This window comes from Panicum virgatum, chromosome 4K (genome assembly GCF_016808335.1).
Source record: "Panicum virgatum strain AP13 chromosome 4K, P.virgatum_v5, whole genome shotgun sequence".
Classification (NCBI taxonomy): Eukaryota; Viridiplantae; Streptophyta; class Magnoliopsida; order Poales; family Poaceae; genus Panicum; species Panicum virgatum.
In genome coordinates this window covers 24,129,665-24,154,929 of record NC_053139.1, presented here as the reverse complement: position 1 = coordinate 24,154,929, position 25,265 = coordinate 24,129,665, and the positions used below count along the sequence as shown (strand labels likewise).

At 42.9% G+C, this 25,265-nt stretch overlaps 2 protein-coding genes across 5 annotated transcripts; one reads left to right on the top strand and one right to left on the bottom strand.

Moving 5' to 3' along the window:
* The first annotated feature begins 5,040 nt into the window (after positions 1 to 5,040).
* On the top strand, positions 5,041 to 6,872 carry LOC120703528 (splicing factor ESS-2 homolog). The gene has a single exon (XM_039987643.1). The coding sequence runs from the start codon at positions 5,220 to 5,222 to the stop codon at positions 6,714 to 6,716; it is 1,497 nt and encodes a 498-aa protein (XP_039843577.1). The 5' UTR covers positions 5,041 to 5,219; the 3' UTR covers positions 6,717 to 6,872.
* A 3,627-nt stretch (positions 6,873 to 10,499) lies between these two features.
* On the bottom strand, positions 10,500 to 23,592 carry LOC120703527 (protein ROS1A-like). Of its 4 annotated transcripts, none has more exons than XM_039987639.1 (19): positions 23,190 to 23,505; positions 22,705 to 23,098; positions 18,935 to 21,853; positions 18,448 to 18,538; positions 16,830 to 18,354; positions 16,644 to 16,723; positions 15,977 to 16,061; positions 15,807 to 15,898; positions 15,656 to 15,724; positions 15,545 to 15,581; positions 15,375 to 15,457; positions 14,249 to 14,695; positions 14,084 to 14,120; positions 13,943 to 14,000; positions 13,740 to 13,879; positions 13,584 to 13,649; positions 13,366 to 13,480; positions 13,012 to 13,050; positions 10,500 to 11,023 (listed from the first exon to the last, which is right to left on the bottom strand). In XM_039987639.1, exons 3-19 carry the CDS (start codon positions 21,729 to 21,731, stop codon positions 10,896 to 10,898), a joined length of 5,889 nt encoding a protein of 1,962 aa, XP_039843573.1. In that variant the 5' UTR covers positions 21,732 to 21,853; positions 22,705 to 23,098; positions 23,190 to 23,505; the 3' UTR covers positions 10,500 to 10,895. The 4 variants fall into 4 exon arrangements, with proteins under 4 accessions (XP_039843573.1, XP_039843574.1, XP_039843576.1 ...); XM_039987640.1 differs by having other exon boundaries at positions 22,705 to 23,035; XM_039987642.1 differs by lacking the exon at positions 22,705 to 23,098 and having other exon boundaries at positions 23,190 to 23,592.
* Between the last annotated feature and the right edge of the window lie 1,673 nt (positions 23,593 to 25,265).

The following is a 25,265-nucleotide window of genomic DNA, read 5'->3' as shown; positions in this document are numbered from 1 at the left end:
ACGGACGGCTGTAGATCAACCTGTTCTGTTTTTTTCTCTCTCTGTACAAGCTGGGCGAAATGTTGACTGTTGACTGACATCAGACGTCCGTGGCGCGGCATGCCTGCAGCCTGCTGGTGCTGGGTGCCAGTTGCCAGCCAGTTCGGGCCTTGTAGACTGTCTTCAACAGGTGACTCGTCAAATTGCATGTTTAAGGCCGTCGGGTTTGGTTTTCAGTTTAAGTCATAAGTTTCATCAAATGTCATATTTAAACATCATCAATTAGTAAAGTGCATGTGCGGCACGCACGTGTTTTGATCATTTTTAATTATACTTTGTTTGGATCTTTTATAGATAATAAGTTATATTTGCAAATCTCTGCAACAGTCTCTTTTGTAGTCATGTTATTTATCCGAGTCTTTAAACCACGTAGTAATGCCTGCGCGAACATATATGAACCATTAAATTAGTGTCGTAGATTTCGATTGATTTGTCCAGGTCTAATTAGAATTCCGATATAATTACTCGTGCGTTAATTTGAAGGGATCTACTTGATCGAGTTGTGGACGAAAGGATAGTCCGACTTACATACGTGATAGAGTAAAGTTCACCTGTCAATGACATAATGTGAATCAAATCAAAAATATAAATGGACCAAACGCAAAAAATTTAGGTGGAAATTGTACTACTTTATTTATTACACTATACATATTTTTTTTAAAACCAATAGACTTTTGACTTAGCATGTTTCCTTCTACGGTAAATAATACGAGACGGACCAAACCAAATGACCAAATCAAAAATTTAGATGTAAACATTTTACTCGCTTTAGTAATAGGTATAGTTATAAAGATCTACGTGATTGAGCCATGGACAGAGGGGTTGGTCCGACTTGCATACGGGATAGACTAATGCCCATCTGTCAATAATACGAGATGGACCAAACCAAAAATTTAAGTAAAAAGTTTACTCGCTTTAGTATAGAATATATTTTTTTAGTAATAGATATAGATATATAACATTAGTCATCGAGCACCAATTCTACATGGTTTCAGACTTCGCTTCTTCCGGGTCCACCTGTTGTGACACCCAGGTGTTAATCACTTTGTGTTAGAGCTAAGCATACAATTAGCATCATCATTATCTATTAGCATTAAATATGCATACGTAAAACCACTGAATAAAATTTTCTATCATTTTAATCCATGTGTTGATAAATTTTATTTAAAATACTTTTAATAAGGGTTCATGTTGTGTTTGCAATTTACTAAAATTTTCAAAATATGAAAAATAGTAAAATTCTGCCAAATTTTTATTATCTATGATCCTTTGTAAAGCTTTCAAATAGAAACTGATTCAAATCCGGCACGATGAACTCCTACTTGGTCTTCTCCTTTTTGGCTCGCCTTGGCATGCTTGGCTCGGTTCGTTCCCTCCAGCTCGCTCCGCTCCGCTCGCTCTGCTGCTTCCTTAGGCTATCTCCAACCATTCCCCCCATCTAACTCCCCCAAACGTATTATTTACTATATTTTACTACCTCCTTCCAAAAAATTCCTCCCCCTATAACTCCTTCTCTCCAACCATTCCCCCATATCTATTCCCCCTATATACTATCACTCATTAACTAACTATTTATTTAATGTTTTTGAATTTAAAAAAAATCATACAGTATTTGTATTGTCATAATACACATTATCATCATGTTACGGGGCTCAAACGGGATTAATATCGTGAAGAAACGATGTGATTAGAGATATAGGGGGAGTTGGAACTCACCCTATATATGGGGAGAGTTTCAACTCCCCCCGTATATAGGGGAGCTATAGGGGGAACCGTTGGATCGGATTTCCCCCTATAGCTCCCCGGATATGGGGTGGGGGGACGGATGGGGGGGCACCGTTGGAGCTAGCCTTAGCTCAGACCCTCTGCTCGGCTCGGCTCCGCTTGCTTTGCTCGCACGCAGCCACGACTCCGGCCGTGCGAAGCTTCCCCATGCCCACCCCGCCCCACCACGCGTCGCCGCCCGGCGAACCTCGCTTCCCGCGACCGGCCATCGGTCACGGCGACTGCCGCGCGTCACGCAATCAAGGCAGAGATCCTTCCATTCTGGTTATCCTCGTTCATTGTATCGATCTACTTATCTTAGGGGCCGTTTAGTTCCCAAACAAAAAAATTTGGGTGTCACGTCAATGGTTTGACCAGATGCCGGGAGGGTTTTTCGGACACTAATTAAAAAATTAATTTCAGAACTCACTTGGAAACCGCGAGACGAATCTTTTGAGGCCTTTGACCGCATCATTAGCACATGGGGGTTACTATAGCACTTATGGCTAATCATGCACTAATTATGCTCAAAAGATTCGTCTCGTCGTGTACATCCAAACTATGTAGTTAGTTTTGTTATTTAATTACATTTAGTGCTCCATGCAAGTGTCCAAAGGGAAAGTCACAAATTTCGAAGTGAAATTTTTTCGGAACTAAACACGCCCTTAATCCCCCATCAATCCATTTGCCCTTCCTTTCTCTTCTTCTCTCTGGCTGCCTACTCTTTCTTCTTCCTCTGGTCAGGCGCAACCGAGCTCCAACAAGCAACGCGCCGGTCAAATTCGCCTAATTCCGACCACCAAAATCAAATCGCCGCCATCCGCAACTCCATCACCTTCCTACCTCCCTTTCCTCCTCTTTCCCCCTTGAGCTGCGACCTCCATGGCCGGGATCGAACTTCCAGACCATAAGAACCCCCTATAAACAGTAACTCCGCCCTCACTGTCGAACTCCCACCTCCGGCTCTTGTCCATTCGATCTAGGTATAAAAATCGACTCCCCTCGACTCAGTGATGCTCATGCTCCACCCGTTCTTGCGCGTTCGTGTGGTTTCCACGCTTGTTTCCAGGCCTCGCCACCGGACGGTGCTGCTGCACGCCGCCGGCCATTGCTAGCCGGTTTTCCTCGTGCACATCACCTGCCCAAGCCGCAAGGCCGAGCGCCCCAGCGTCGTCGGGCAGGCGCCCAGGCGGTCAAGCACCTAGTGGGACGCGCTCACAACAGCGAGGCCGGAACTTGTCGATGGTACAGTTGACAATTCGGGTGGGTACGCCGGCGGGTAAACGGGATGGTGACAAAAAGATTGGGTTTTGGACGGAAACACTCCTCAACATGCTATTTGTATAGGTATCCACCCCCTCCCACCTCCGTCAGTCCTGACACACGATTCCAGCATGAGGGGTACGGTGGGTCCAATTTAGATGAGAAAAGTTTTCAATTATTTTCGATCTTTATAGTATAGATTAGAAGTATTAAATATAAACTTACTACAAAACTAATTTTATAAGTCGTGACTTAATCGCGAGACGAATCTATTAAGTCTAATTAGTCCATCATTTTATCATCACTTGCTACAGTAATCATCTGCTAATTGTATATTAATTATACTTAATAGATTCGTCTAGCACCCTAATTGCAACTTATACAATTAGTTTTAGATTAAGTTGGCATCTAAACATTCAAATTGCATCCGAACATTCGATGTAACACTACTTGAAAACACAAACGAAGCCTAAATCTAAAATGCATCTTCGACGGTACTGTTTTAGCTTCCAACATAGTACTTATATGGGAGATCTGTTTTGCGTACCAGGAGAGGCACAACCTAAATTTTAGTATCCTCTCTCCTGAAGACCCTTTTGGGGTTCTCTTTTGGGTCTTGTTGTTCAAGGAGGCCAAAAATGGGTATTGAACCCTTTGCCTGTAGGGCTATGCAAACATAGAATGAGTCTTGTATTTTGGGTGTCATTGTTGGAGATAAGCCTGAGCCAGCTGCTGCGTAATTCAAAGTTGCCCCGATGTCACGTGCGCCGAATATAACAATGGCGGACGTTGCCTCACATGGTTAGAAGGCATGTTTGGAGATTGGTGAACCGATCTAGCTACGGTCCATGTAAGAAAAGGTAAATACGATGGGCTACAGGCCCACGTGAGCTCTTCCTCTTCTCCTCTCGCACCACCGTGTCCTCCCCACCTTCTCCCTCCTCTGTCAGCACCATCCCGCCACCTCCTATGTTTGCACCATCCCATCTGCCGCCGTCCTCTCTTGCCGCCGTCCCCCTCCATGGCCATCTCCCGCTGCCTTTGAAAAGCCGTCGTTTAGTTTTGATAATTGAGTGAGAATTTAGGTGGAATAATAAGTATTTATACTGAAATACACAAGTAATTACTCCACAAGACAGTAATATGAGCAACATGCTATTGTGGAGAAATGACTAAGCGTTGATGCTATACTCATATAATGTGATGAAGGAATTCATTACATATGAGACATGACATGGGGTCTTGTGGCTAGATGAAGAAGATCGAGACAACTAGAATTCAAAATTTGTCCCAGAAAGTAAGTCATTTTACCATATTTAGAAAGTGCATGTGCATGCAAAAATTAATTAGTGCCATGAGTAATTAAGAGGGACAAATATGATCATTTCATATTCTTATTAATTTATCATAGGATTTCTAAAATAACTCCTATTTTGAGATGAAGGGAGTACTCAACAAGAAGCAGCGAGGATTGATGCATGCCTCCAAGTAGAAGCAGCAAACAAGCAGCCGACACCCAAGCCAAGCTATAGCATCCACCCACATCACCCGTAATCACACAAGCCCATAAACAGCAGCACAAACCGCAAATAAGTTCATCTAGAGATGAATATTTTTTAGTAAGGAATTGAGCTGCACAGTAATGATTCGAAAGTCGTATAATGGACCGAGTTAAGTTGAGTTTTGGGTTTTTTTGTGCAATTTATGATGCTCACTAAGTTTTGATGCTTGCCAAATTTTCTTTTCTCCTATTGCAACACAACTATTGTATTTTTTAGTGGAATCATTAACTACATACCTGCCGAAGAAACCTATTCAGACGGTGTTTGAATCTAAAATGCTAATATTGAAAAATACTAAATTTTAGCACTAATTCATCCAAACATAAATACTATTAGTCAAGACATAAACACCTTTTAAAGATACGAGTATACTAGTAAAAGAAGAGAGAACCTATTCAGAAGGTATACTCTGTTTGGCGCAGCAAATATTCCCAGAGCAACCGTGTCTGTCGACGTACTGTCACGGCTCACCGAATTTCCGAAAACACAACCCGTCTCCTTCGTCCTTCCCCCTCACCGATCCCCAATTACCTGACCTCCCAAATCCCTAACCCTAGCCCCCACGCCGCAGCAGCCGCCACCGCCGCCGCAATGCTCCGCTCGCCGGGCCACTCGCCCCGCAACCTTTCGCCGTCACCCTCCCCCGCGCCTTCCTCCCCGCGCCCTCCCTCCCTGACACCCTCCTCCGCCTCCGCCGCCGCCGCCACCACTTCATTGAAGCGCCGCCGCCCGGAGGTGCTCGACGAGGACACCTACGTCGCGGCAATCGAGCGCATCATCGAGCGGGACTTCTTCCCGGACCTCCCGCGCCTCCGGGACCGCCTCGACTGGCTCCAGGCGGTGCGTTCCCGCGACCCGCTCATCCTCCGCGACGCGCAGCTCAAGATCCTCGACCGCCGCCGCCGCCTCCAGCGCCAGGGGACGGGGCCCATCCCCACCCCGACGCCGGCCACCTCCACCGCGCTCCGCTCCCCCTCCTTCCTCACCACACCAGCCGGCTCTGTTGCCGGCGCCGCTGGCACCCCCGAGGAGGAGGATGAGGACATCGCGGCTGCGCTCTCCCTCGACGGTTTCTTCCGCCGCTTCACCAGCGAGGACAACGAGTCCTTCTCCCGCATCCTCGAGAAGGTCAACCACCGCCGCCACGAGCGTTACGCCCACCTCCTGGAGCCTGCCGAGGCGAAGAACACCGCGTTGTTGGAGGACGCCAACCGCGACAGGATAACAGATGGGTATGGCACATCAGGGCAGCCACCGAGCACGCTGGAGGGCGCCAAGTTCACAGCGAAGAACCTGCTCATGTACTACCCGGCAGACCGTGGAGAGGCGCCTCTCACAGAGGAGGAGCGTGCAGAGCGTATCAAGGGGATGACCAAGGAGATTGACAAATCAAATACAAGGTTACATGGGAGATCCATGGCTGATGGTGCAAGGCCCAAGGAGGAAGAGGCTGCCATATTGTATGCACCAGTTGCAGGCTCCACTCCAGGAGGGATGGCATACCATGATCCTGACAAGGCCAAGAAGTATGATTTGGAGGATCTGAGGAAGACGCCGAACCCGTTCTACCTCGAGTCAGACAAAAAGGCCAACAATGGGTATAGTTTTGTGAGGACACCATCACCTGCACCTGGTGTGGATGAGTCACCATTCATGACATGGGGTGAAATTGATGGAACACCACTAAGGTTGGATCCTGATGAGACACCAGGTGGTTCTGGGGGTAGTGAGACAGCACATTTCAAGATCCCACTGCCTCCTGCTCGCGATGTGAAGGCACACCTGCTTTCGAGGGATGCAGCAAGGAAGATAAAGGAGCGTTCTAAAAATTTCCAGAAGCCACCATTACCATCCCCTGTGAGGGGAGGCAGTGCAAGCCCCAGAACCCTCTCACCTGCAGCACAGAAGTTTGTGCAGAATGCCATCTCAAAGTCAGCAAAGTCCTCAAACACCATTGATGAGTCTCTCCGTGCAAGCTACAGAGGTTCAACCCCATCTGGAAGCACTCCCAAGACAAGGTTTTCAAGAGATCCCGGCCTTGGATCCCGGTCTCCGTCAACGAGGCAGGGTTCCACCCCTCCTTGGTGATTTTTAGTAGACCTGTGACTTTTATAAAATGGATACATGGTCTTTCCTGTATTGTAGCAAATTGTATAATGAAAGAATGGAAGTGATGCTTATTTACTCTTGATATCTGAGCCAGCCTTGCAAAATCACCACCATGAGCATGGCTTTGCATGCCAAGTTCGTGTGTTTTTTCAATGGTTTAATAATACTTACGTTGGCATAGACTTGATCATCCGTCATGTCGGGTCGGGTTCGGGTCAGATGAAAAGGAACCTGCAGGTTTTTTCTTTGGCGTGAGCCCGGCCCGGCTCGGCACACGGTTGGGTCAGGTAAAACCTTTTTTATTATGTATAATTTTGGGGGTTGGGTTGGATTTTTTCTGAGTTTTGGGTTAAAAAATTTGGTCCGAGCCCAATCCATACATTGGTTGGGTCGGGTTTGTCGGGTCGGGCGGTCTAGTATCAGGTTTACGTTGGCATTGTGCATTTTGTTGCTCTAATAACTTGGGTATATTTCCTATGTTGGCATTGTGCATTCTGTTGCTCTAATAACTTGGGTATATTTCCTATGCTGTAATTCATGACAGAAGTATCTAAAATAGCATTGGATGTATTTTGGTGGCAACTTGGGAAAAACCAAAATGACCTGTTCCAAGTATCGGGTTTATGTGACAGCAGGTGCACAAGGTGGTTTATCACTTTGACTTTGGATTCTTGAATTTGTCATGCTTGCTTAAAAATGGAAAATGATGTATTTACTGGCAACACTGGAGAAATCATATTTATTTTGCTACTCCCTCCGTTTTTAAATCTATGACATCTAGGACAAGCTAATTAGTTCATTTTGGTTATATACTAGATGGTTTATCACCTTGGGTTTTATGCTACAGTACCGCGGGAACTGTTCACAGGAGGAGGCTGCGAGGCCGAGAGAGCGGCGGCTAGGGTTGGGGCGCTGGGAACGCCGGCTGCGGGGCTTCGCCCATGGCCGGCAAGAGAGAAGGGATTTCCTTCTAATATTTTGCTTGATTAGATTGATACATCTCCTCTCCTTATATAGAGAGGTTTACTTCACCCCTAAGCAAGCGACTAATTAACCCTAATGGGCTAAGGCCCAATAGCCCCTTGACTCCTCTAACACTACACCTCACCTGGACATGCAGCTCGTCCTCGAGCTGCAACCTAACGATGACGCTAACAATGACTCCACTAGACGCAAAACGAAAACCTAAGAACAAGCCTTTTACATCTCGGCTTATTTTAAATAAACTGAAATTCTTTATTTTTGACTCTTGAAGATACGGCGGACACCCTCCTTGTGCTGGACCTGCACGTAAGTAGCCGCCTGGATCCCATGGAGACCATCGGAACGAGAGGGGAGGACAGGTATCGCCACCGGAAATTAGTCGCAATAGTGACCAGCGGAGACGTCCTCGTGGCGGCCGGTGACGGAACGTGATGGCGCTAGGCGATGTGCCTCCGCCGATAACAAGGAGGAAAGCGCCTCCCTTATCGCTGCTGTAGAATTGGAGTTCACTACCTAGCGCGCGCTTGAAGACAACGGCGAGTTGGCACGAGCGCTGGTGGCCTTTCGACGGGACAAGGTCGCGCCCCCATTTGATGAGGTCGCGCCCCCAATTGCCGAGGTCGATCGCTGTCAAAGCCGCCTCTTGCATCTCCAAGCGCATCTTCTGCAGCCGACGCCGCGCTAGGAGGCCGCGTGCTGCAGCCTGCAGCCGCACCGCTGCAAACACATGGCAGGCATCCTCCCACGCAAACGCCTTCTTCTTCCCGAGCTGTGGCAAGGCTACTGCTACAGGGACGACTGGATGCCAGCAGCGCGCTGCAACCGGCAGCGGCGGCGCCGCTGCTTGGGTGCCATCTACGCTCCCGTAGAAGATGCCCTCGCCGTGGTGCTGTGGAGGCACGGGGCTAGGGCGGTGAACGATGGGAAGGCGGCCGCGAACCTTGACTCCAACAAGGTCAGGCGGGCCTCCATGCGCGCCTCCATGTCGCCCATGCTGCTCAGCAGCTTGGTTAACAGGGCGGCCAGATCCTCCATGGTTGGCGGCGGCGGTGGTGGCTCAGACTTGTTGTCGCCTGGCATATCTGATACCAGATTGATAGGAATTGGATCCCTACCAAGGCGTGGGCGCAGGTTGTAGGTGTGGGAAGGAGGAGGACGGAGGATGATGCGCGCCCGACGGCTTCTGGGCGCCGTGGTCGCGCAAGGGGGAGGAGGCAGGTGGGATTGAGAGGATTGTGGAGGAAGAAGTGACGGCCGTTGCCGCGCTACATTACCCGTGGTGCTACAGTACCCACGGGTACTGTTCACGAGATGGCGGCTTGGGTTTGGGGGGTCTCCCAGCTCCCTGAGGGAAACCGAGCGATATGATTGTTCTTGCTTGATTCTCTCTCTATTGTTTAGGGATACTTATATCCTTTTACAAACCAACTAATTTATGGAAACAATTAAAATATCTAAAGGACCAGATCTTAGCCACTAGTGCGACGGCGGCGTTGATACGTGATCATCGGCGGCGGCTGCGCCGGCTCGGGCGCATGGGCCGGTTGGGCCTGGCCCATAACAGCCGGTGTATGAGATGGTTTGTCACTTCGTATAGTTCAATTTGTCATACCTGCTTAACATATGTAGTGGTACATCAGACCACTAAAGGTCATACTAGAATTAGGAATAGCTGAGTATGGTAGTTCTGGTTGCAGTCTTGCAGTTCTGTAATCCTTTGTTCATACCAACTTCTGTTTTTTCACAGGTTGTACAAAATTTATCTTGTCATCCTACATTATGGTGGGTATTTTTTATGGTATCACATATTTCTTATAGGAATATCAAATAATAGAAATGGATGTATTTTTGGTGGTAGCACTGGAGAAATCCGAATGACTTATTTCAGGTATACGAGATTGTTTATCACCTTGGGTTTGTGTGATAGCTTGCAAATGGTTTCTCACTTTGGATAGCTGAATTTTCCTTGCTTGCTGGAAAGATGTAGTATATATCAGGTCATAATAGAATTAAGAAAAGTTCATGGTCCTGTAGTTCTGTTTGCAGTCTCAGATTATCGTAGTTTTTAGTTTATGTAGGTATGCCATTTTACTTCAGTTGGGTTGGTGTCAGGATTCAATTGGCTTTGTGCAGAACTGCGGAACATTCTCATTGGTGTGAATGGAGTGGCTAGATGTTTTGCTTGTTGTCAGGAACTTTTAGAATGTTTTGGGGACCTGGATATGAGGACCTGCCCCCAGTGTAGATGTTTTACTGATGATGCTTCCTTTTCTTTTTCTTTATTTGGATATGATGTTGATGATGATTTTGGCTTTTGGCAATGATCCAGATGCCAGGTTTGTTCATAACCAGAGGAAGACTGAGGTTATGCACTGTATTTTGTAACTGGAAGGAAAGCTAAACCTAAGGTTGCTGCAATTTTGTGGCACTGGTGGGATGAGTGGAAGCAAGTAAATGCAGTCCATTGATTGCTTCTAGGTTAAGTATCTACATTAAGCAAGGACCTCCATTGATTGACCCATGACCCTTGGATATCCTTGCCTATATATCTTGTACATATGTTTGGCACCCTAATCTATCAATTATCCCAAACCCATTGGCTGTATATACAAATGATCACCCCAACCAGAGGTGTTTCCTCATTCTCTACTCTCCTACACACCGTCAGTTCACCAAAGGTTGAAATAATAGTTTTCCAGGCAAAAGAAAAAGAGTGAAAAGAAAGTTTGTTTACAGTATGAATTGAAAAGGCTTTTCCTTTGATTTGAAACAATCAAATAACCGCTGATGAAGCTTACATTGTTTATACTACGATCAAAGAACATGTATGACAATTGTACTGCAAGGTTCATAATCCTGTTGTACAACAACTGATACCACATACACCGGTACAATTAGAACGGATGGCTATGCACTATGTTTTTTTTCATTTGCTATATTGAATTTCGGGAGTAAAGAATGTGGCTTGACAAGAACAGCCAGGCTGTTACCAAAGATGGAACCTAATTTAACGGGTCATGTCACCACATAACATCAGCATCACAGCGCAGGGTACCGGCATTCATTACAGATGCAAGACATTCGGTTAGAAATGATTTGGCGACTTATTGGGTCAGCACCTTAATATGGGCTATCCATCTTTCTGGTTAGCTCCTCTATTTCTTCAATGTATTATTATTCTTCCTCTCTTGCCGCTCCGGGCTTTTTGCCTCTAACAACCTTGCTGGCAGGAAAATGCAACCTTGCATAAAGCGGCCTTGGTGCCCTCACCGTCCTGTCAAAGCCCCTCACACACACAAATCCTGCACACATTTAAGGCAGAAGGCATCTAAGCATAAGCTATTTCTAGATGATAAAACAAAGTTTGTAGTTGCTACATTAACCTTGCTCAATTGCCTTAAGACCTGTTGGTTTTGCAGAAAAGATATGGCAAGAATACACTATATACATAATGCATGAATAATGAATGCAATTTACAAAAATGTATTATTCCTTAAACTAAGCAGGGTAAAAAGAACCCAAAAAGTACTATATTATTTTCGCATATTTCTATCATCTTATATATTGGTACTTTTAAATCAAGAAAGAGAAACCAGCACTAAGAAAATACAAAAAATAATATATGTCCCAGATTTATTTGGGAGTAGACCAAAATCAATGTAAACTGATATTTTATGAGGGAAGAAGAGTTTGGCTGATCAGTTAAACATTAATTGATTCAGTTATTCCCTTGAGAGCCATAAAATAAAATAAAAAAATAAAGGCACCTGTGTTTTCAAATTTGAAAGTGTCCCATATCCCGCCGATTGTTGCCTAGACCTTGGTCTTCCATTCAATAATGCTCGTTTCCATAGTGTAAACCATTTACAAAACTTTGTCCTTATTTATCCGTAATTCCATTTGCCATGAGCTGGTTGCAACAATGGGGCAATCTCTCCCCCATACCTTATCTAAATATACCCTTTCCTATGACATGTGAGCTTGGGTTGCACGCACAATAGTGTTGACCCCCACCACCACACAGCAGCAGCTGCCAGCCTACTGCCCTCCTGATGCTAAACTAATCTATATTTTCACTTAGCGGTCAGCCATTCCCTCCTCTCTTAAGACCCTTTTCATCTCTCCCGCTAGCTACTGAGATGCCATACAATTTGAGTGACTTGTGGACATCAATGTGTCCTGAGAAACTAAGGCAGCAATGGGCACAGGCCAAAGAGATGATTGTTCTGGCGAATTATTATTATTATTTCTTTTGATCAAACTCCTTTTAGTTTTCCCAAAATTATGCAGCGAATCAAAAAAATGTATTGAGAAAATAAGTACATAGGTCAAATATGAAAATAAAGTTCACAATTGATGTCACAAGTGTCATGGTTGGTGCTTGATAAAATCAAGGAAAAAAACGAGTCTACAAATGAAAAAAAGATAAATCTTCTATTATGATCTATTAAGTCAACTATGAAACTAACTACCTTTATACATGCCAAGAATAAAGCAATTGTTAGCAAGAAATGCATCAAGGAGGAAATAGTTCACAATTGATGTCATAATTGCCATGGTTGATACTTGAAAAAAACTAAGGAAAACAATACAACAACAACAACAACATAGCCTTTTGTCCCAAGCGAGTTGGGGTAGGCTAGAGATGAAACCCAAAAGACACAAAGGTCACGGTTCAGGCAGCGCTCCTAACCAAAGCTACCTCTTCAGAGATATTCCAATCCTTAAGGTCTCTCTTAAAGAAAACAATATGAATAAAAAATGAAACAATCAAAGCTTCCGTTAGTGATATCTTAAGTTTACGCACAGACACATGTGCGAACTTGGAAGGAAGGGGAGAGGAAGAGGGAGAGGGTGAGGGAAAGGGCGGCAAGGAGAGCCTGCTGGCAGCAGCTTCTGTTTCTATCTATACACTGAAAAAGCAATGGTGATTGTTATTCAAAGTTGGGGCCACATGGGTGGTCAACTGGATGCAAGAGTGTGATCTTATGCGCAATGAAATCCATCATACTAATATGCCTCCTGCCTAAGAACAACTTGTCGAGACTAGTCGTACTAATCTACCAAGACCAGTGGTGACTTGATCAGTTGACTTAATGACCTTAGTGGTACTATGCTGTCTATCATTCAACAGTACTATCATGTTCATTAGAAAATGATGCTGGTACCAAATGTAGCACACAGCCAAGAAGCCCCCAACCACATACACTTCACGTTAATGTATAGGAGTCAACAATAGATTTCATCATTCTGTGCACACATAATCAAAGCAAGGAGATCAAGTGGGCACCTCTCCAAAAGCATTGTTGTATCTCTTCAGTCGTTAAACCTATTGGCAAAAGGATAATATATAGTTAGTGCTTGGTGAACACAAAACAACAAAAATTTTCCCAACAAAGATCGCTGCAGAAAGCACAAAACAGTCCCATCCAACTGCAAATATTTTCTTGCTTATTGCTGTATTCTGTCAGATTGTGGTCTGCTGATGGTTTAATCACGAACACAAAACTTGATTACTGCTGTCCATTTTTAAGTTGTATGGTTCAATGTTGTATCCCATAACCAGTAGTAAGGAATAAACTTTGGAGAAAATATAAAACGTTTATGTAAGATCCAAACTCTTGGTTATCATCAGGAGCAACACCTCTAAATATTGTAGGAACTGAGGTTCCAAAGTAAACAGTTCGTCTTGGGAGGTCCCATATCCAACTTCGTGGAACATCAATTGGATTTTCACTTGAGTAATGATCAGCAAATACCTGCATAATGACATTCATACCACTGATAAATCTGATGGGCCAAGAGTTAGTTCTTCTACTGCAATAACGAAAAAATTTATTACATGTGGAAACTAATATTCACCTCATTAACTTGAAAATATGTCCCATTAAGTGGGAAGCTTCCTCTCATTGCTGTTCTGCATGGTATCTGCTTAAATTTGATCAAAGAATGAACACTTTTGGTTTTATCGATGTAATAATACCCAACACCCAAAAAATAGGACTCAAGGAAACTTGCCAGAAGCGTTCCTCTGACTTTCTGAGCCTGCATTTCTCGTATACTGTTGCAACTAAAGCATGCTGAACTTCCACATAATCTACCAGTCTCCCCAGAGTTGCAGAATGTCTTGGGAGCATCAGTTGATTGTGCTGTTTCACCTGTTCAATGTTTAAACATTAGAAGAATGTAGATGAACTAAGGTTTCAAGCAAAATGTCTTACCTGGGGTCCATATAGAAAGAAGATATGGGCAGGGATCATCTGGTTCCCTCTGTTCGAACTGCAAAGATACAAACAAAACTAAATTCGCAATAAATATTCAATACAGAAGCAGTATTTAGTTGATATCTGCTGAGATCTTACTCCTTCCAGAAGTGGATGTGAATCCGGCAGTTCATAACTACAAGCAGATGAAAGTAAACATGTCAAAAACACGTGTGAATTTCATCAGTGATACAGATAGTAAAATGATCGAAGGAACTAAGTAATTCTTAATGGCATTAAATTTTGTCAAGGCCAATGTCATACACTTGGTGTTCCGTCCTCAAGCGACTAATATTCTTGAGCTTTGGAGTTGGAATGGAAGCAGCTTCAGGGGTAATGGCAACCAGTGCCTTTGACATGTCAGCATCTTCAATCTCGATATTGTTTGCTTGCATATAATTCTTCAAGTTTTGTGTAAACTCCTCAATATTAAGATTAATGGTAGGAATTTCATCAGGATCTTCACAAAAGAAATCCTCTATTACGCACTCCTTTGTTTCTGCATTTTCAGGTTCAGGTTCTGGGCTTGGTGGTTCCTCAATGATCGGCTGATGGTTACCAGAAACAGCATGCTTAGGATAATTTGCATTCCACTCAAGTTGGCCTACATTCCTTGAGTTTATGTGCGCTTGGTGCAAAAACTCTACAACACTTGGATCTTCAGATGTAGCCAAACGCTTTTCTTCAGGTGCCGGAAGAGCAAGCCTAGCACTATATTTATACAGAGTGTTCTCAATTGTCTCTACAAAGTATTAGATTGCATGCAAAATCACAAAACTGACACAAGACCAAAAAAATGTTTTGACTGCTCCAATTAGTGGAAATGGACATTTCAAAGCACAGAAAATGTAACAAGAAAACATATCTCTGAAGTTTTTGTTGAGCTCAAACTGGAGCAAAATAAGACTCAATGGCAATGTCACATTACAGTCTGATATCTAGCTACAGGACATTCTAGATATGTTATGAATATAGTACACTGCAAACATAGAGCAAATAACTTTTCTCTAAAAGGAAGTTCACTCTGTTTGATAAGAGGTTACATCAGAGTGCATTGAGAGTCATCTACAACAATATAATAACTTTCTTGATAGCTAAAAGATTATTTGGTATGTACACTCTGTCATGAGATTCATCATGTGATAACTATGCATATCAATTCACTTCCATAAATAATGAACTACCCACGTGCTATTCTACACCTTAGGTGTAGCAGTTTATTCTACACTAATAGCTAAACTGAGCAGAATATTGTTCAGTAACTTGCTAAATTTAGTTCAGCATTTTGACAATTATTTTTGCTAGTAATAGGTGAGTGTAGAATAAAAAATAACATCACTCGGCATGTCCATTAGCTGAATAATAAGGAGTTTACATTTCCAGAAATTACCTTGCAAATGCACTAGCAAAATGCTTACATTCAGCTCTCATTGGACATGAATTGCAATTTGGCTTACTTTTTGTGCAGAAAACCTAAATGGAGGAAAGTGAAAAAGTCAGTCAGTTCACAGTAAAACAGTCAACGTTGGATCACTAGATTTGTCGTTTCATGTTCATCACCTTTCCAAAAGTAATCATTTGGTAGTGAAGCTCATACCTGCATAATGGAAGGCGTTAATGAATCTGGCCAGCTGAATATATTATCAAAGGTATTGATTGAACTAATCTTACAATGTCCGTTGATCTAGCTTGCATAGTCGAGGCCAAAGGTATTTCTGTATGTGCTCCAGCATGGGATACCTTCATTATAGAAGATTGGACTCATATGTCATAGCTGATCATATATGGATAAAGATCAACCACAGAGAATGAAGATACATACATTTCCAATAGGTGCAACTGAAGAGACTCTGGCAGGGGTTGAAGTGGAACCCATCCAAGCCTCACGCATATCCGACCAACATTTGTGTCCACCTGAATCAGCATACAGAGCTTCAGAATAAGGAATATACTTGAAAAAACTTTAGGAGGTTGAGGGACTAAAAAACATACTGGAAAAGCCATATGATGCAGAGTCAGCAGACGAACGCACTCAACACTTTTGAGTCCAAGCCCTCTAATGCTTAGAAGGTAGTCCCTGGAAGAATTAAAAGAAATGTGTATGACAGACTAAAAAAGGCAGTAACACCTTGTTCAAATGAAATATTTAATAGGCCAGTCTCAGTGGGGGTTTCATGAAGGGTTTCATCACATTAAACATCATCAATTTTGCTGACATGGCAAGGAGAGAGAAGGATGGAGTTTCATGGGATATGAGGAGAGTTTCATCACCATGAAACTCATCTAGCACGGTTACCTAGTTCCCAGTCTTTGTATCTGTATCCATGAAACCCCCACTGAGACTGGCCTTACTGTGATTATTAAAAATATGATGTGCATGAACTTTTCAGTTTTTCACTCTCCATTTTATTGTTCATATTGGGACATGACCGCAAAAAAGATTGCATTGACAACAAATTTTGGGAAGCTTACTGAATAAATTCTTTTTTTATGATTCCAAACTCTTTATTCAGAAAACTTGTTAGACACTTAAACTCTTCAGGTTTGTTCAAAGTGAAAAATGCATTAGTATCACTAAACTATATGCATACAAGGTTCGTTATAAGATTAGAAACTCAGTAATTCTTATAATCTTCTCAGCGTGTTCCACTAGACTTACTTTGCTTTGTCCGGTTGAACGTCTCTTAGCCATTCAAGATCAATGCTTCCATGATCTGTCACCAATCGGTCAAGGAATTCCTGCACAGAAGATAGTCAAAACATAAAATGGTTCAAGGACAAATTAAAATATGGGTATGCTTGAATGACTAGAAGTTTTTGGAGAGCTTCCTTCTATCAGACTCACCTTTATCCGTTCTGCAAGCTTGTTATTCATTCCTCTTTCTCTGATAGTTTCAGATATTTCTCGCACTTCTGCTTGTCTAACGGCCTCCCAATCAACAGCATCCCTTGCATTGTGACTTCGTTGTTTATTCCCACCATTGGAAAGCACTTCTTTTCGCAAACTGTCCCAGTCATAGGTTTTCTTTTTAGGTCGGCCCCGTACCTTCTTGGCCTTTGATCCATCTTGAGAAATTTCTGATGGCCCCTTTTGAGTATCACTGAACTTCTGTGTCGAGTCTGAAGCAACTCCTTGCAAGACCTCTGAATGAGAGTTCTGGGTTTCATGCAAGATTGAAGACTGATGATTCTCATATGCTGTTGCCTGAACTCTAACACCATTATCATGTTGGCTGCATCCTGATTGAACTTGCTGTGTTGTGGTAGTGTACACCTCTTGAAGGTTTGTATAAACATGCGATTCCATGAAAGGAGCTTCAGTTTTGTTCCTCACAGAATCGTTTCCACAGGAAGAGTGCTCCTTGGGAAATGGCACTTTCTCTGAGCTATGTAATGGTTGGAAATTTTGTTTAATTATTGGTGATGATTTGTCTTGTTGTGAAGGGTCAGAAGGGCAAGTTCTCCTCTCTTGACTAAGTGGTGCATTTGCACTGTACAAAGAATGGTTTGAGGAATCAATTACTTTGGTTTTATTATTGTTTCCCATGGCAGAAGCAGGTGGAAGATGATAATGGCTAGCCTCAGATTGTGTCACACTGGAGTTCACTCTATCAGGGCCTGCGCAGAATGATTTATCTATATGGCTGAAGCATGACACACCTGTGAAATCAGACTCACCATTCTGAACAAAGGACATAGAAGTATGAAATGGCTGATATGATCTGTTTAGATCAAGGAACACACCCTTGTTCACACCTGAGACTGGAGGGAGATTAAGTCCATCATACTCTGATGATCCGGGCATGCCTTTTGGCTCTTGCATTGGCGGAAGCGTTGTATACTCAGTTGAGCTGCCAATCCCATTGGACATATTTCTCATGATATAGTCCTCTTCTGCGAAATTTTGCAATGAACTAGAACCTATTGGGTCAGTTCTGTGAAAGAGGTAATCTGGGGAATTTTGGGAAGAAACGGCAGAATCTTGTGAAGAAATAACATCCTCCAATGACCCAGCTTCAGCTTCTACCACACTTGAAAAGCTGGCTGCTCGAAGAACAGAACCTGATGGCCCATTTTCATGGGACTTCATATAAGAGACCTGGCATGCTCCAGCTGTATGGTTTACTCCATATCCAGAAGAGCTTCCAATCAAGTCCTTACTATTACTTTCTTCATTATCTTCTGTAGTGACTAATGATCTAATGTCACTTATCTCTTCAATGAATAACTTCCCCTGCAACTTGATAGAATCACCAAAAAGTCCAGAAAAACTATCCTTCTGTTCAGGTGTGTGAGACATCTCAGCCACAGGTTTTTCAGGGACATCTGTCTTTGCAGGAAATTTGGCAGCAACTGCCATGAAAGCAGAACTGAAAATAGAAAAAAGACGTAAATTAATATATGGATATGCTAACTTGCACAGTGTATTCTTACTTCAACTAGGCTAGAAGTTTATATTTCACCTAGAAAGATGATCCGAGACATTCTGGGTAAGAAATACACCCACAACTGAGTCCACGACGGATCCTTTCCATCGAGAGAAACGCCTGTCCCCTGTAAATAAGTTAGATTATAGAAAAAATTAAGTTTCATTGTGGAAACAAAAACACATTGTGATTCACATCTTATGAGTTATTACAGTATCCCATGTTACATTGCGAACCACTGTTCAAGTGAACTCCCATATGATCCCATTGATCACAAGCCACACATGATTTCTGCTTTCCAGGGTCTATCAATGCAATTGTGATTGTCAATTTTCTATAACCAGACAATTTAGTGGCAAACCTGATAATATGATTTTCGTAGGAGCAAACTGAATATTTGCAGATCAATGACTAAAAAAGGGCTGACTGAACACACCCCATGAAAACAAAAACTTGAGATAGTGGGTAGTACTCAATATAGAAAAAGAATGCTAGAAATATAAGATTCAAATGGTTTCCATACCCTGAACTAGATGCATACGAGCAATGAATGAATCAACTCGTCCTTTGAACACTCTTCTTTCTTCATCAAGCCATTTCTCTTTATCCTTGTCTAACCTTTCAGCACCATCACCCATATCTGGTCCCATCAATAAGTTCCACATCATTGTGGTGACCGGATCGATGTTCACTTTGGCCCGAGAACGACTTTTCTTTGACTTCCCCTCAAATGCAACCAGTGCACTAAATTCACCTCCATAAGGGACAAGAGCATTTTGGGGTATGTCTGCCACAATTTCATCTTCTCTGTTTATGCTTAAGACCTTAAGCTTTTGAATTATTCCATCTAAAGGATCTAGCATTGATGCTGTAGCTTGAGGAATGATTCCTCCATAAGTAGCCTTGGTAGTTATGCCAGTATGCTTATCATGGTCAGAGCTTTTCGACTCCACATTTGCCATCCTAGGAGTAATTCCATTGGAAGGTTCAGAAGCATATGTAGTCCCATTAGTTTTTAAGGAGTCAGTACATGCACCTTTCGGCGACATGGTTTTTGCATGACCAACATTTTGTTTTCCTCTAGTACCTTTTTCTTTTGGTTTCCCATTGGGCTTTGCATCTTTTCTTGGGCGGCCCCTTTTTCTTGGCTTCTCGGTGGAGTTTTCTTCTGCAGTCAATCTAGGTGGGTCTAGATGGCAGTTCCCACTTCTAGTTGACTGGCTTGTAGGTTGAGAAGTGGCCCTCACAACTTCATCACTTGTAGTTCTGATGTGATCATCAGTAGCAGCAGCAATGCAGTACTTATGAGCCTCTTGACTGGAAGTGTTGTGTGTTTCAGACAACAAGATTGGCTCCTTAGCCATAACATTTTCAAAGGATTGATGCTGATGAATAGCATTACTCTGAATATAGTTATCTATGGATGGGTTCACTACACTGCTAGACAATTGTGTGTACCCTGCTTTTAAGTATCCAGAGCATGTACCTGGTAAAGCAAAATTGTTGCTACAGTGATCCTGCATAGATGTGATTTCCCAAGGCTGAATTTGATGCATTCCATTCCTCAGAATATTACTTTCTCCCAGAGGGCTCACTGTACTGCCAGACAATGGTATGTTTTGCGCACTGAAGCTTCTGATCTGTTTATCAGGTAAAGCAATAAACTCTTCACCAACAATATTTTGCACAGCAGGTTCAACTTGTTGCTGTGCGATGTTGTGTCCTGATGCCCCAAAGTCAATAATTTTTTGGAAAGCTCGTGATTTCTCAAGGACCATCAACCTTTGTATGTCAGCCAAGGTACAAATTCCAGGGTTTACAGATGAAATTTTATTTGTATTCCGACTATCTGAAAATACCGATGAGGAAGAAAAATTTCCTGTGGCTCCATTGAGGCGATTGCTGTGATTTTCTGGTCTCATTTTTTTGCGTGTTTCAGGATAATAAGATGTTTGAGAGCTAGTGGAATGGGGGTCATTACTACAGAACTGCCTTGCTCTATTTGAGTTGTCGAAATCAATTCTAAAAGAAATCTGATGATCACTGATAGCATTGTGTTCTCTTTTTTTACCCATTGCGAAAACATCTGAATAGTCTGGGGCATCATGAAAACCAAAAGCTGGCCCAGTTTGGTAGTTATCATGGGTAGCAAACTTCAAGTAATCATTATTCACAGAAAATTCATTCAGATCTCCATTCGTCACGTTTATTTCACTATGCTTGGGAGGTACAAGTGAACTTTCTGGGATTCTGTAACATTGGGTCATTTGTTTGATTACGGCACCTTCTCCTACACAAGCTTCAGGATTGAAATTGCCCCTCATTGAGACCCTTTCAGTATGCTGGGAAGCTGTAGTCATACTTTCCGGCATTCTATAACCATGACGCATCTGATAATTTCTAGGTGATTTGTCTGTACAAGCTTGAGTTGTGCATATGTGCTGATCAAAATTGGCTGATTGGTGCTGCATATGATCTAATGATCTGGTGAGATGAGAGACACATCTAACTGGAAGACTAGAATGAGAATCCAGTAACTGATTTGTTTGAACTTTATCTCTTACACCAAACTGAAAAAATTCTCCAGAGCTGTCCATTAGATTAGAATAAGTGGTTGGCATCTGATTTACTATAGAATTGTTCAGATTAAAATTAACCCTTTTAGGTATGCTGTCTACCTGTAATTCTTGCAAATCAGCCATTGGATCAACTGAACAAATAGTGCTGCAGGTACCACTCCAATGGCATGCTGCCTGGACATTACCTCTTTCAACTCCAGATATTGATGGTTGATTGTCCCCAGGACCATTATGTATGTCCGTCGTGTGGGCTTGTGGTACAAGACCCAAATGCCTATGTTGGTCTCCTGTATCAAAGTTCAAACATCTTTGAACTACTCCTGTTTCAGCTCTAGTATGAGTATCACCACCTCCTGATGGAGGTTGTTCGGATGGTGTACTTAGTCCCTTCCTCCGGACATACTTTCTCTTCCCAGTAGGCTGATTCCCTTTTTCCTTGGGAGGCTTTGGAGTTTTAGGCTTCTGCAACTTTGCTGACTGTCCTTCTTTAATGACCTTTGGCCTATGTTTTTTCCTCTTAGGTTTTTGAACTGATTTTCCATTCATTTCAGTAACTTCAGCCGCTCCAGCATCATCACTAACAGGTTGTGGGTTAGCAGATAACTTCTCAAATGTTACAGGCGGAGTAACTTCTACGGTGCCCAGCTCAATGTTAGAATCCATCTGAAAAGGCAGAGAAGTTGAGAAACACAGATTGATACCATGAGGGACATGCATCCTTTGCTCCGGCCCCTCTTGCATATTTCGGAAACTTATGGCACCAGTCAAATTATTATCTGCATGAGGTAAGTCATATCATTCTGTCTCCGAAGGTGCAGGGTTAGATTAACCACAGCCCTATCAAGACTCACAGTCGACTTCACCTGAAAGTCATGAAGACACAATACTATTACAGATACTCAAAATATCAGTCTAACCACAATATTATGAAAACAGTACAATGAGCCGGTTGCACTCGTTACAAACATGAAACATCAATGCAAGAGACTTCAAATAATATCAATGTCCTTGAGTTTGATTAGCATACTGACAATCTCTAACTGACCAGTGTCGACATGATCCATTTGACAACATCTCATTGCTTAAGTAATTGTCAGTAGGTACTGCCACCGGTTTCTTGAGACCTTTTTGAGACATGTATAAAATGTGGAGGGCAACTTTGTAGATGAGTATAGATTTTATGTCATGTAGGTTATCAAGTAAAATAATTGTGAACTATCGAACCCAGAGGTAAATATCAAAGTAAAGCAGATTTTGTCAAACAGAAAATGGGATTGAATATTTTCTTCTCAAAATCAAAAGAACCTAAATAGCCAAGCAACAGAGAGGCATTGCCTAAGCTTCAAACCATAGTGTGCCTTAGCCTAAGGCAGGTAGTCAAAGCCTCAAAGATTCCTTGCCCATGAGAGTTGAAGGGAAATGAAGCAAAGGACATCTTGGTTGTTGTTCATCAGAACTGTTTGTGTGAATGTAACTAAATGGAACCATTTATCATATTCAGCCACATAGGCTAGCTTTAATTTATTTCATAAGCATGCAGGACATTTACGAGCTGTCTAAGCACAAAATCTGTCATTCTTTTCAATAATAGCAGAATAAGGGTGTGTTTGGTTGAGCTGTGACTTTTGAAAAAGTAGCTGTGAGCTGTGGAAAGCTGTAAGCCGTGAGAAACCTAAAAGCCGTTTGGGAGCTGTGGCTTTTTGGAAATGCTTACGAGTGGACCCACTCAATTATCTCCCTCTCTCACTGACGAGTGGACCCCACACGTCAATATCATCTTCCTCCTCCCGCTGCATTCAGGGAAGGGAGAACGGGAGCCGGGCGCGCCTGCAGTGGCCGCCGGCGAGGCCTTCTTGGCCACCGCCGTGGCCTTCCCGACCACGGCCTGCCCGCCCGCGGCGGAGCTCGCGCCCGCGACGGCTCGCGAGCGCGGCGGAGCTCGCCAGAAACGTCGAGGAGATGGGCTTCCACTTCGAGGAGCTTCACTGGAGCAAGGAGATCGCCGGCAAAGACTCGGTGGCCAACGGGAATCACCGGAAGGTGGACTTCGTCGACAATGGTGGTGACGGCCGGAGTTGGGTGGCGGGGAAAAGAACAAATGCTCCCACCTCGTCGGAGCATCCAAGAAACGAGAGGGTCAGGGAAGTGCTACGGTGAGTTTCGCACACCTAGAAACAAGAATCACACGACGAGGCTCACCAGGGTGGAAGAATTTCGCGTCGGCGTCGATGGTGGTCGTCGATGAGGTCGCCGGAGTAGAACTCCGATTACTCCCGCCTCAAGGGAAAATTCGGGATGGGGTTTCTTCTGTGGGTTTGAGTGGTTCAGGGTGCATCCGTTGGTGGCCTTAGCTCACGCGGGTGTGAAGGAAATTGGCGGCGAAGTGAGCTCGAGTAGGTGCGGCAATGGCGGCCGGTTTTCGGGAGATTGGGAGCGACGGAGAGAGAGTAGGAGATGGAGCTCGCGCCGGGCGGCGGCGGAGCTATCCCACGGGGGCACGGGGCAACGGGAGGGGGTAGCGGCGGGCGGCGGCACTGGTGGCGAACGGCCACGGACGGGAGAAAGAACAAAAAAGAAGAATCGGTATGGTCATGACCGATGGCAGGCGGGTAATTTTGAGAAAGAGATCGATCCCATAGTCTTTTAAAAGCACTATCACGCGGTGAGATTCAAAATTCAAAATTCTAAAAGAATATTGCGGCATCTGCATAGAGATTAAATCTAGATGAAATAAAAAAACTAATTGCACAGTTTGTTGTTAAATTGTGAGACGAATCTAATGAATCTAATTAGATTGTGATTAGACACTCAATTACTACAGTAAACTATAGTAAATATATGCTAATGACGGATTAATTATGCTCATTAGATTGTCTCGTAGTTTACACTAAATTAGTTTTGTAAAATTCTTTTTCAAAAATTTTACACGGTACATCTAAACGAGGCCCGAGTTTCTCACGAAGCAAAAGCTGCTTTGGAAGTCCAGTCGAATCTTCAATGTCTTTCGTTAGTTTTTTGGCTTTCTTCGACAGCCACAGCCCAAAAGGAACCAAACAGATTCTAACTCTATGATTTTGCAGTAAATATTTTGTCAGATAAATATCCTACTTTATTACATACACAAAATATGTTGCAAACGAATTGAACAAAAGAAAGAAATCTTTGTTCTTCCAACTTTTATTTGGTACAATGAACAACGCTATCACATCAAACCAAATGTGCATATTGGTATTTAAAAGATACAGCAATACTGTACTAAACATACAATTAAATATGGTAAAAGATGTGAAGATCTTGTTCATAACCAAAGGGCCAGTGCAATCTGCATTAATTCAAACAGTAAATGAGGGAATAGTAAAATAGGCAACCACATATTTACAATAAGTTATTTTCCTAAATATATTTTATAATTCCTAAAACACATACGCACGCACACAATTGTTGTGAACATTGGTGCAGGATTAAGGATTTTATCAAAAGCTGCTGTAACCAGCCAAGCGCACTGCCCCACGCGGCCACACCATGTCAGCTGCGTGCATGGAGGATTTAGGCTGTGTTTAGTTCGGTTTTTCAAAAAATTTAGAAACGGAATTTTGGCATTTAGAAGTACTAAATAAAATTTATTTATAAAACTTTTTACACAGATGGGTTCTAAATCGCGAGACGAATCTAACGAGCCTAATTAATCCATCATTAGAGATTATTTACTGTAGCACGACGTTGGCCCTGTTTGTTTCCGCTTTTCTGCAACTGTCTGAAGAATCGACTGTCTGAATAAGCTGGGTGTTTGACAATCCTGATTATTTTGAGCCGTTCTCTGAGCTGAGTGGTATAAAGTCTGAAATACCCTTGAGGCTGATGATATCTCATTTGTTTGCTAAATACGAGCAGAATTCAATAATTTTTATAATTTTTTACAATCTTGACTACATAATTATATTACTATTAGGTCAAACAGATTAATATCACAATTAGCCCAAGAGATGTACCAGCACTAATTTCTAAACATTGAGTGCATAAAATGATGGATACAACTAATTTATAAACTAAATCACGAAACCATAGCGGTGGCAATCGCATCACGAAATGCATTCATATCGACATCATCTCCAGTACCACCATTGTCATCATAAGTGGGATGAGGACTATCATCTTCAACGTCTTCTTCGAAATGTGGATTTTCTAAGTCACATTCCCTAATGAAATTGTGAAGGGCCATACAAGCAACTATAATCTTGGACTGCTTGTTAACTGGATAACTGGGCAAGTTCTTGA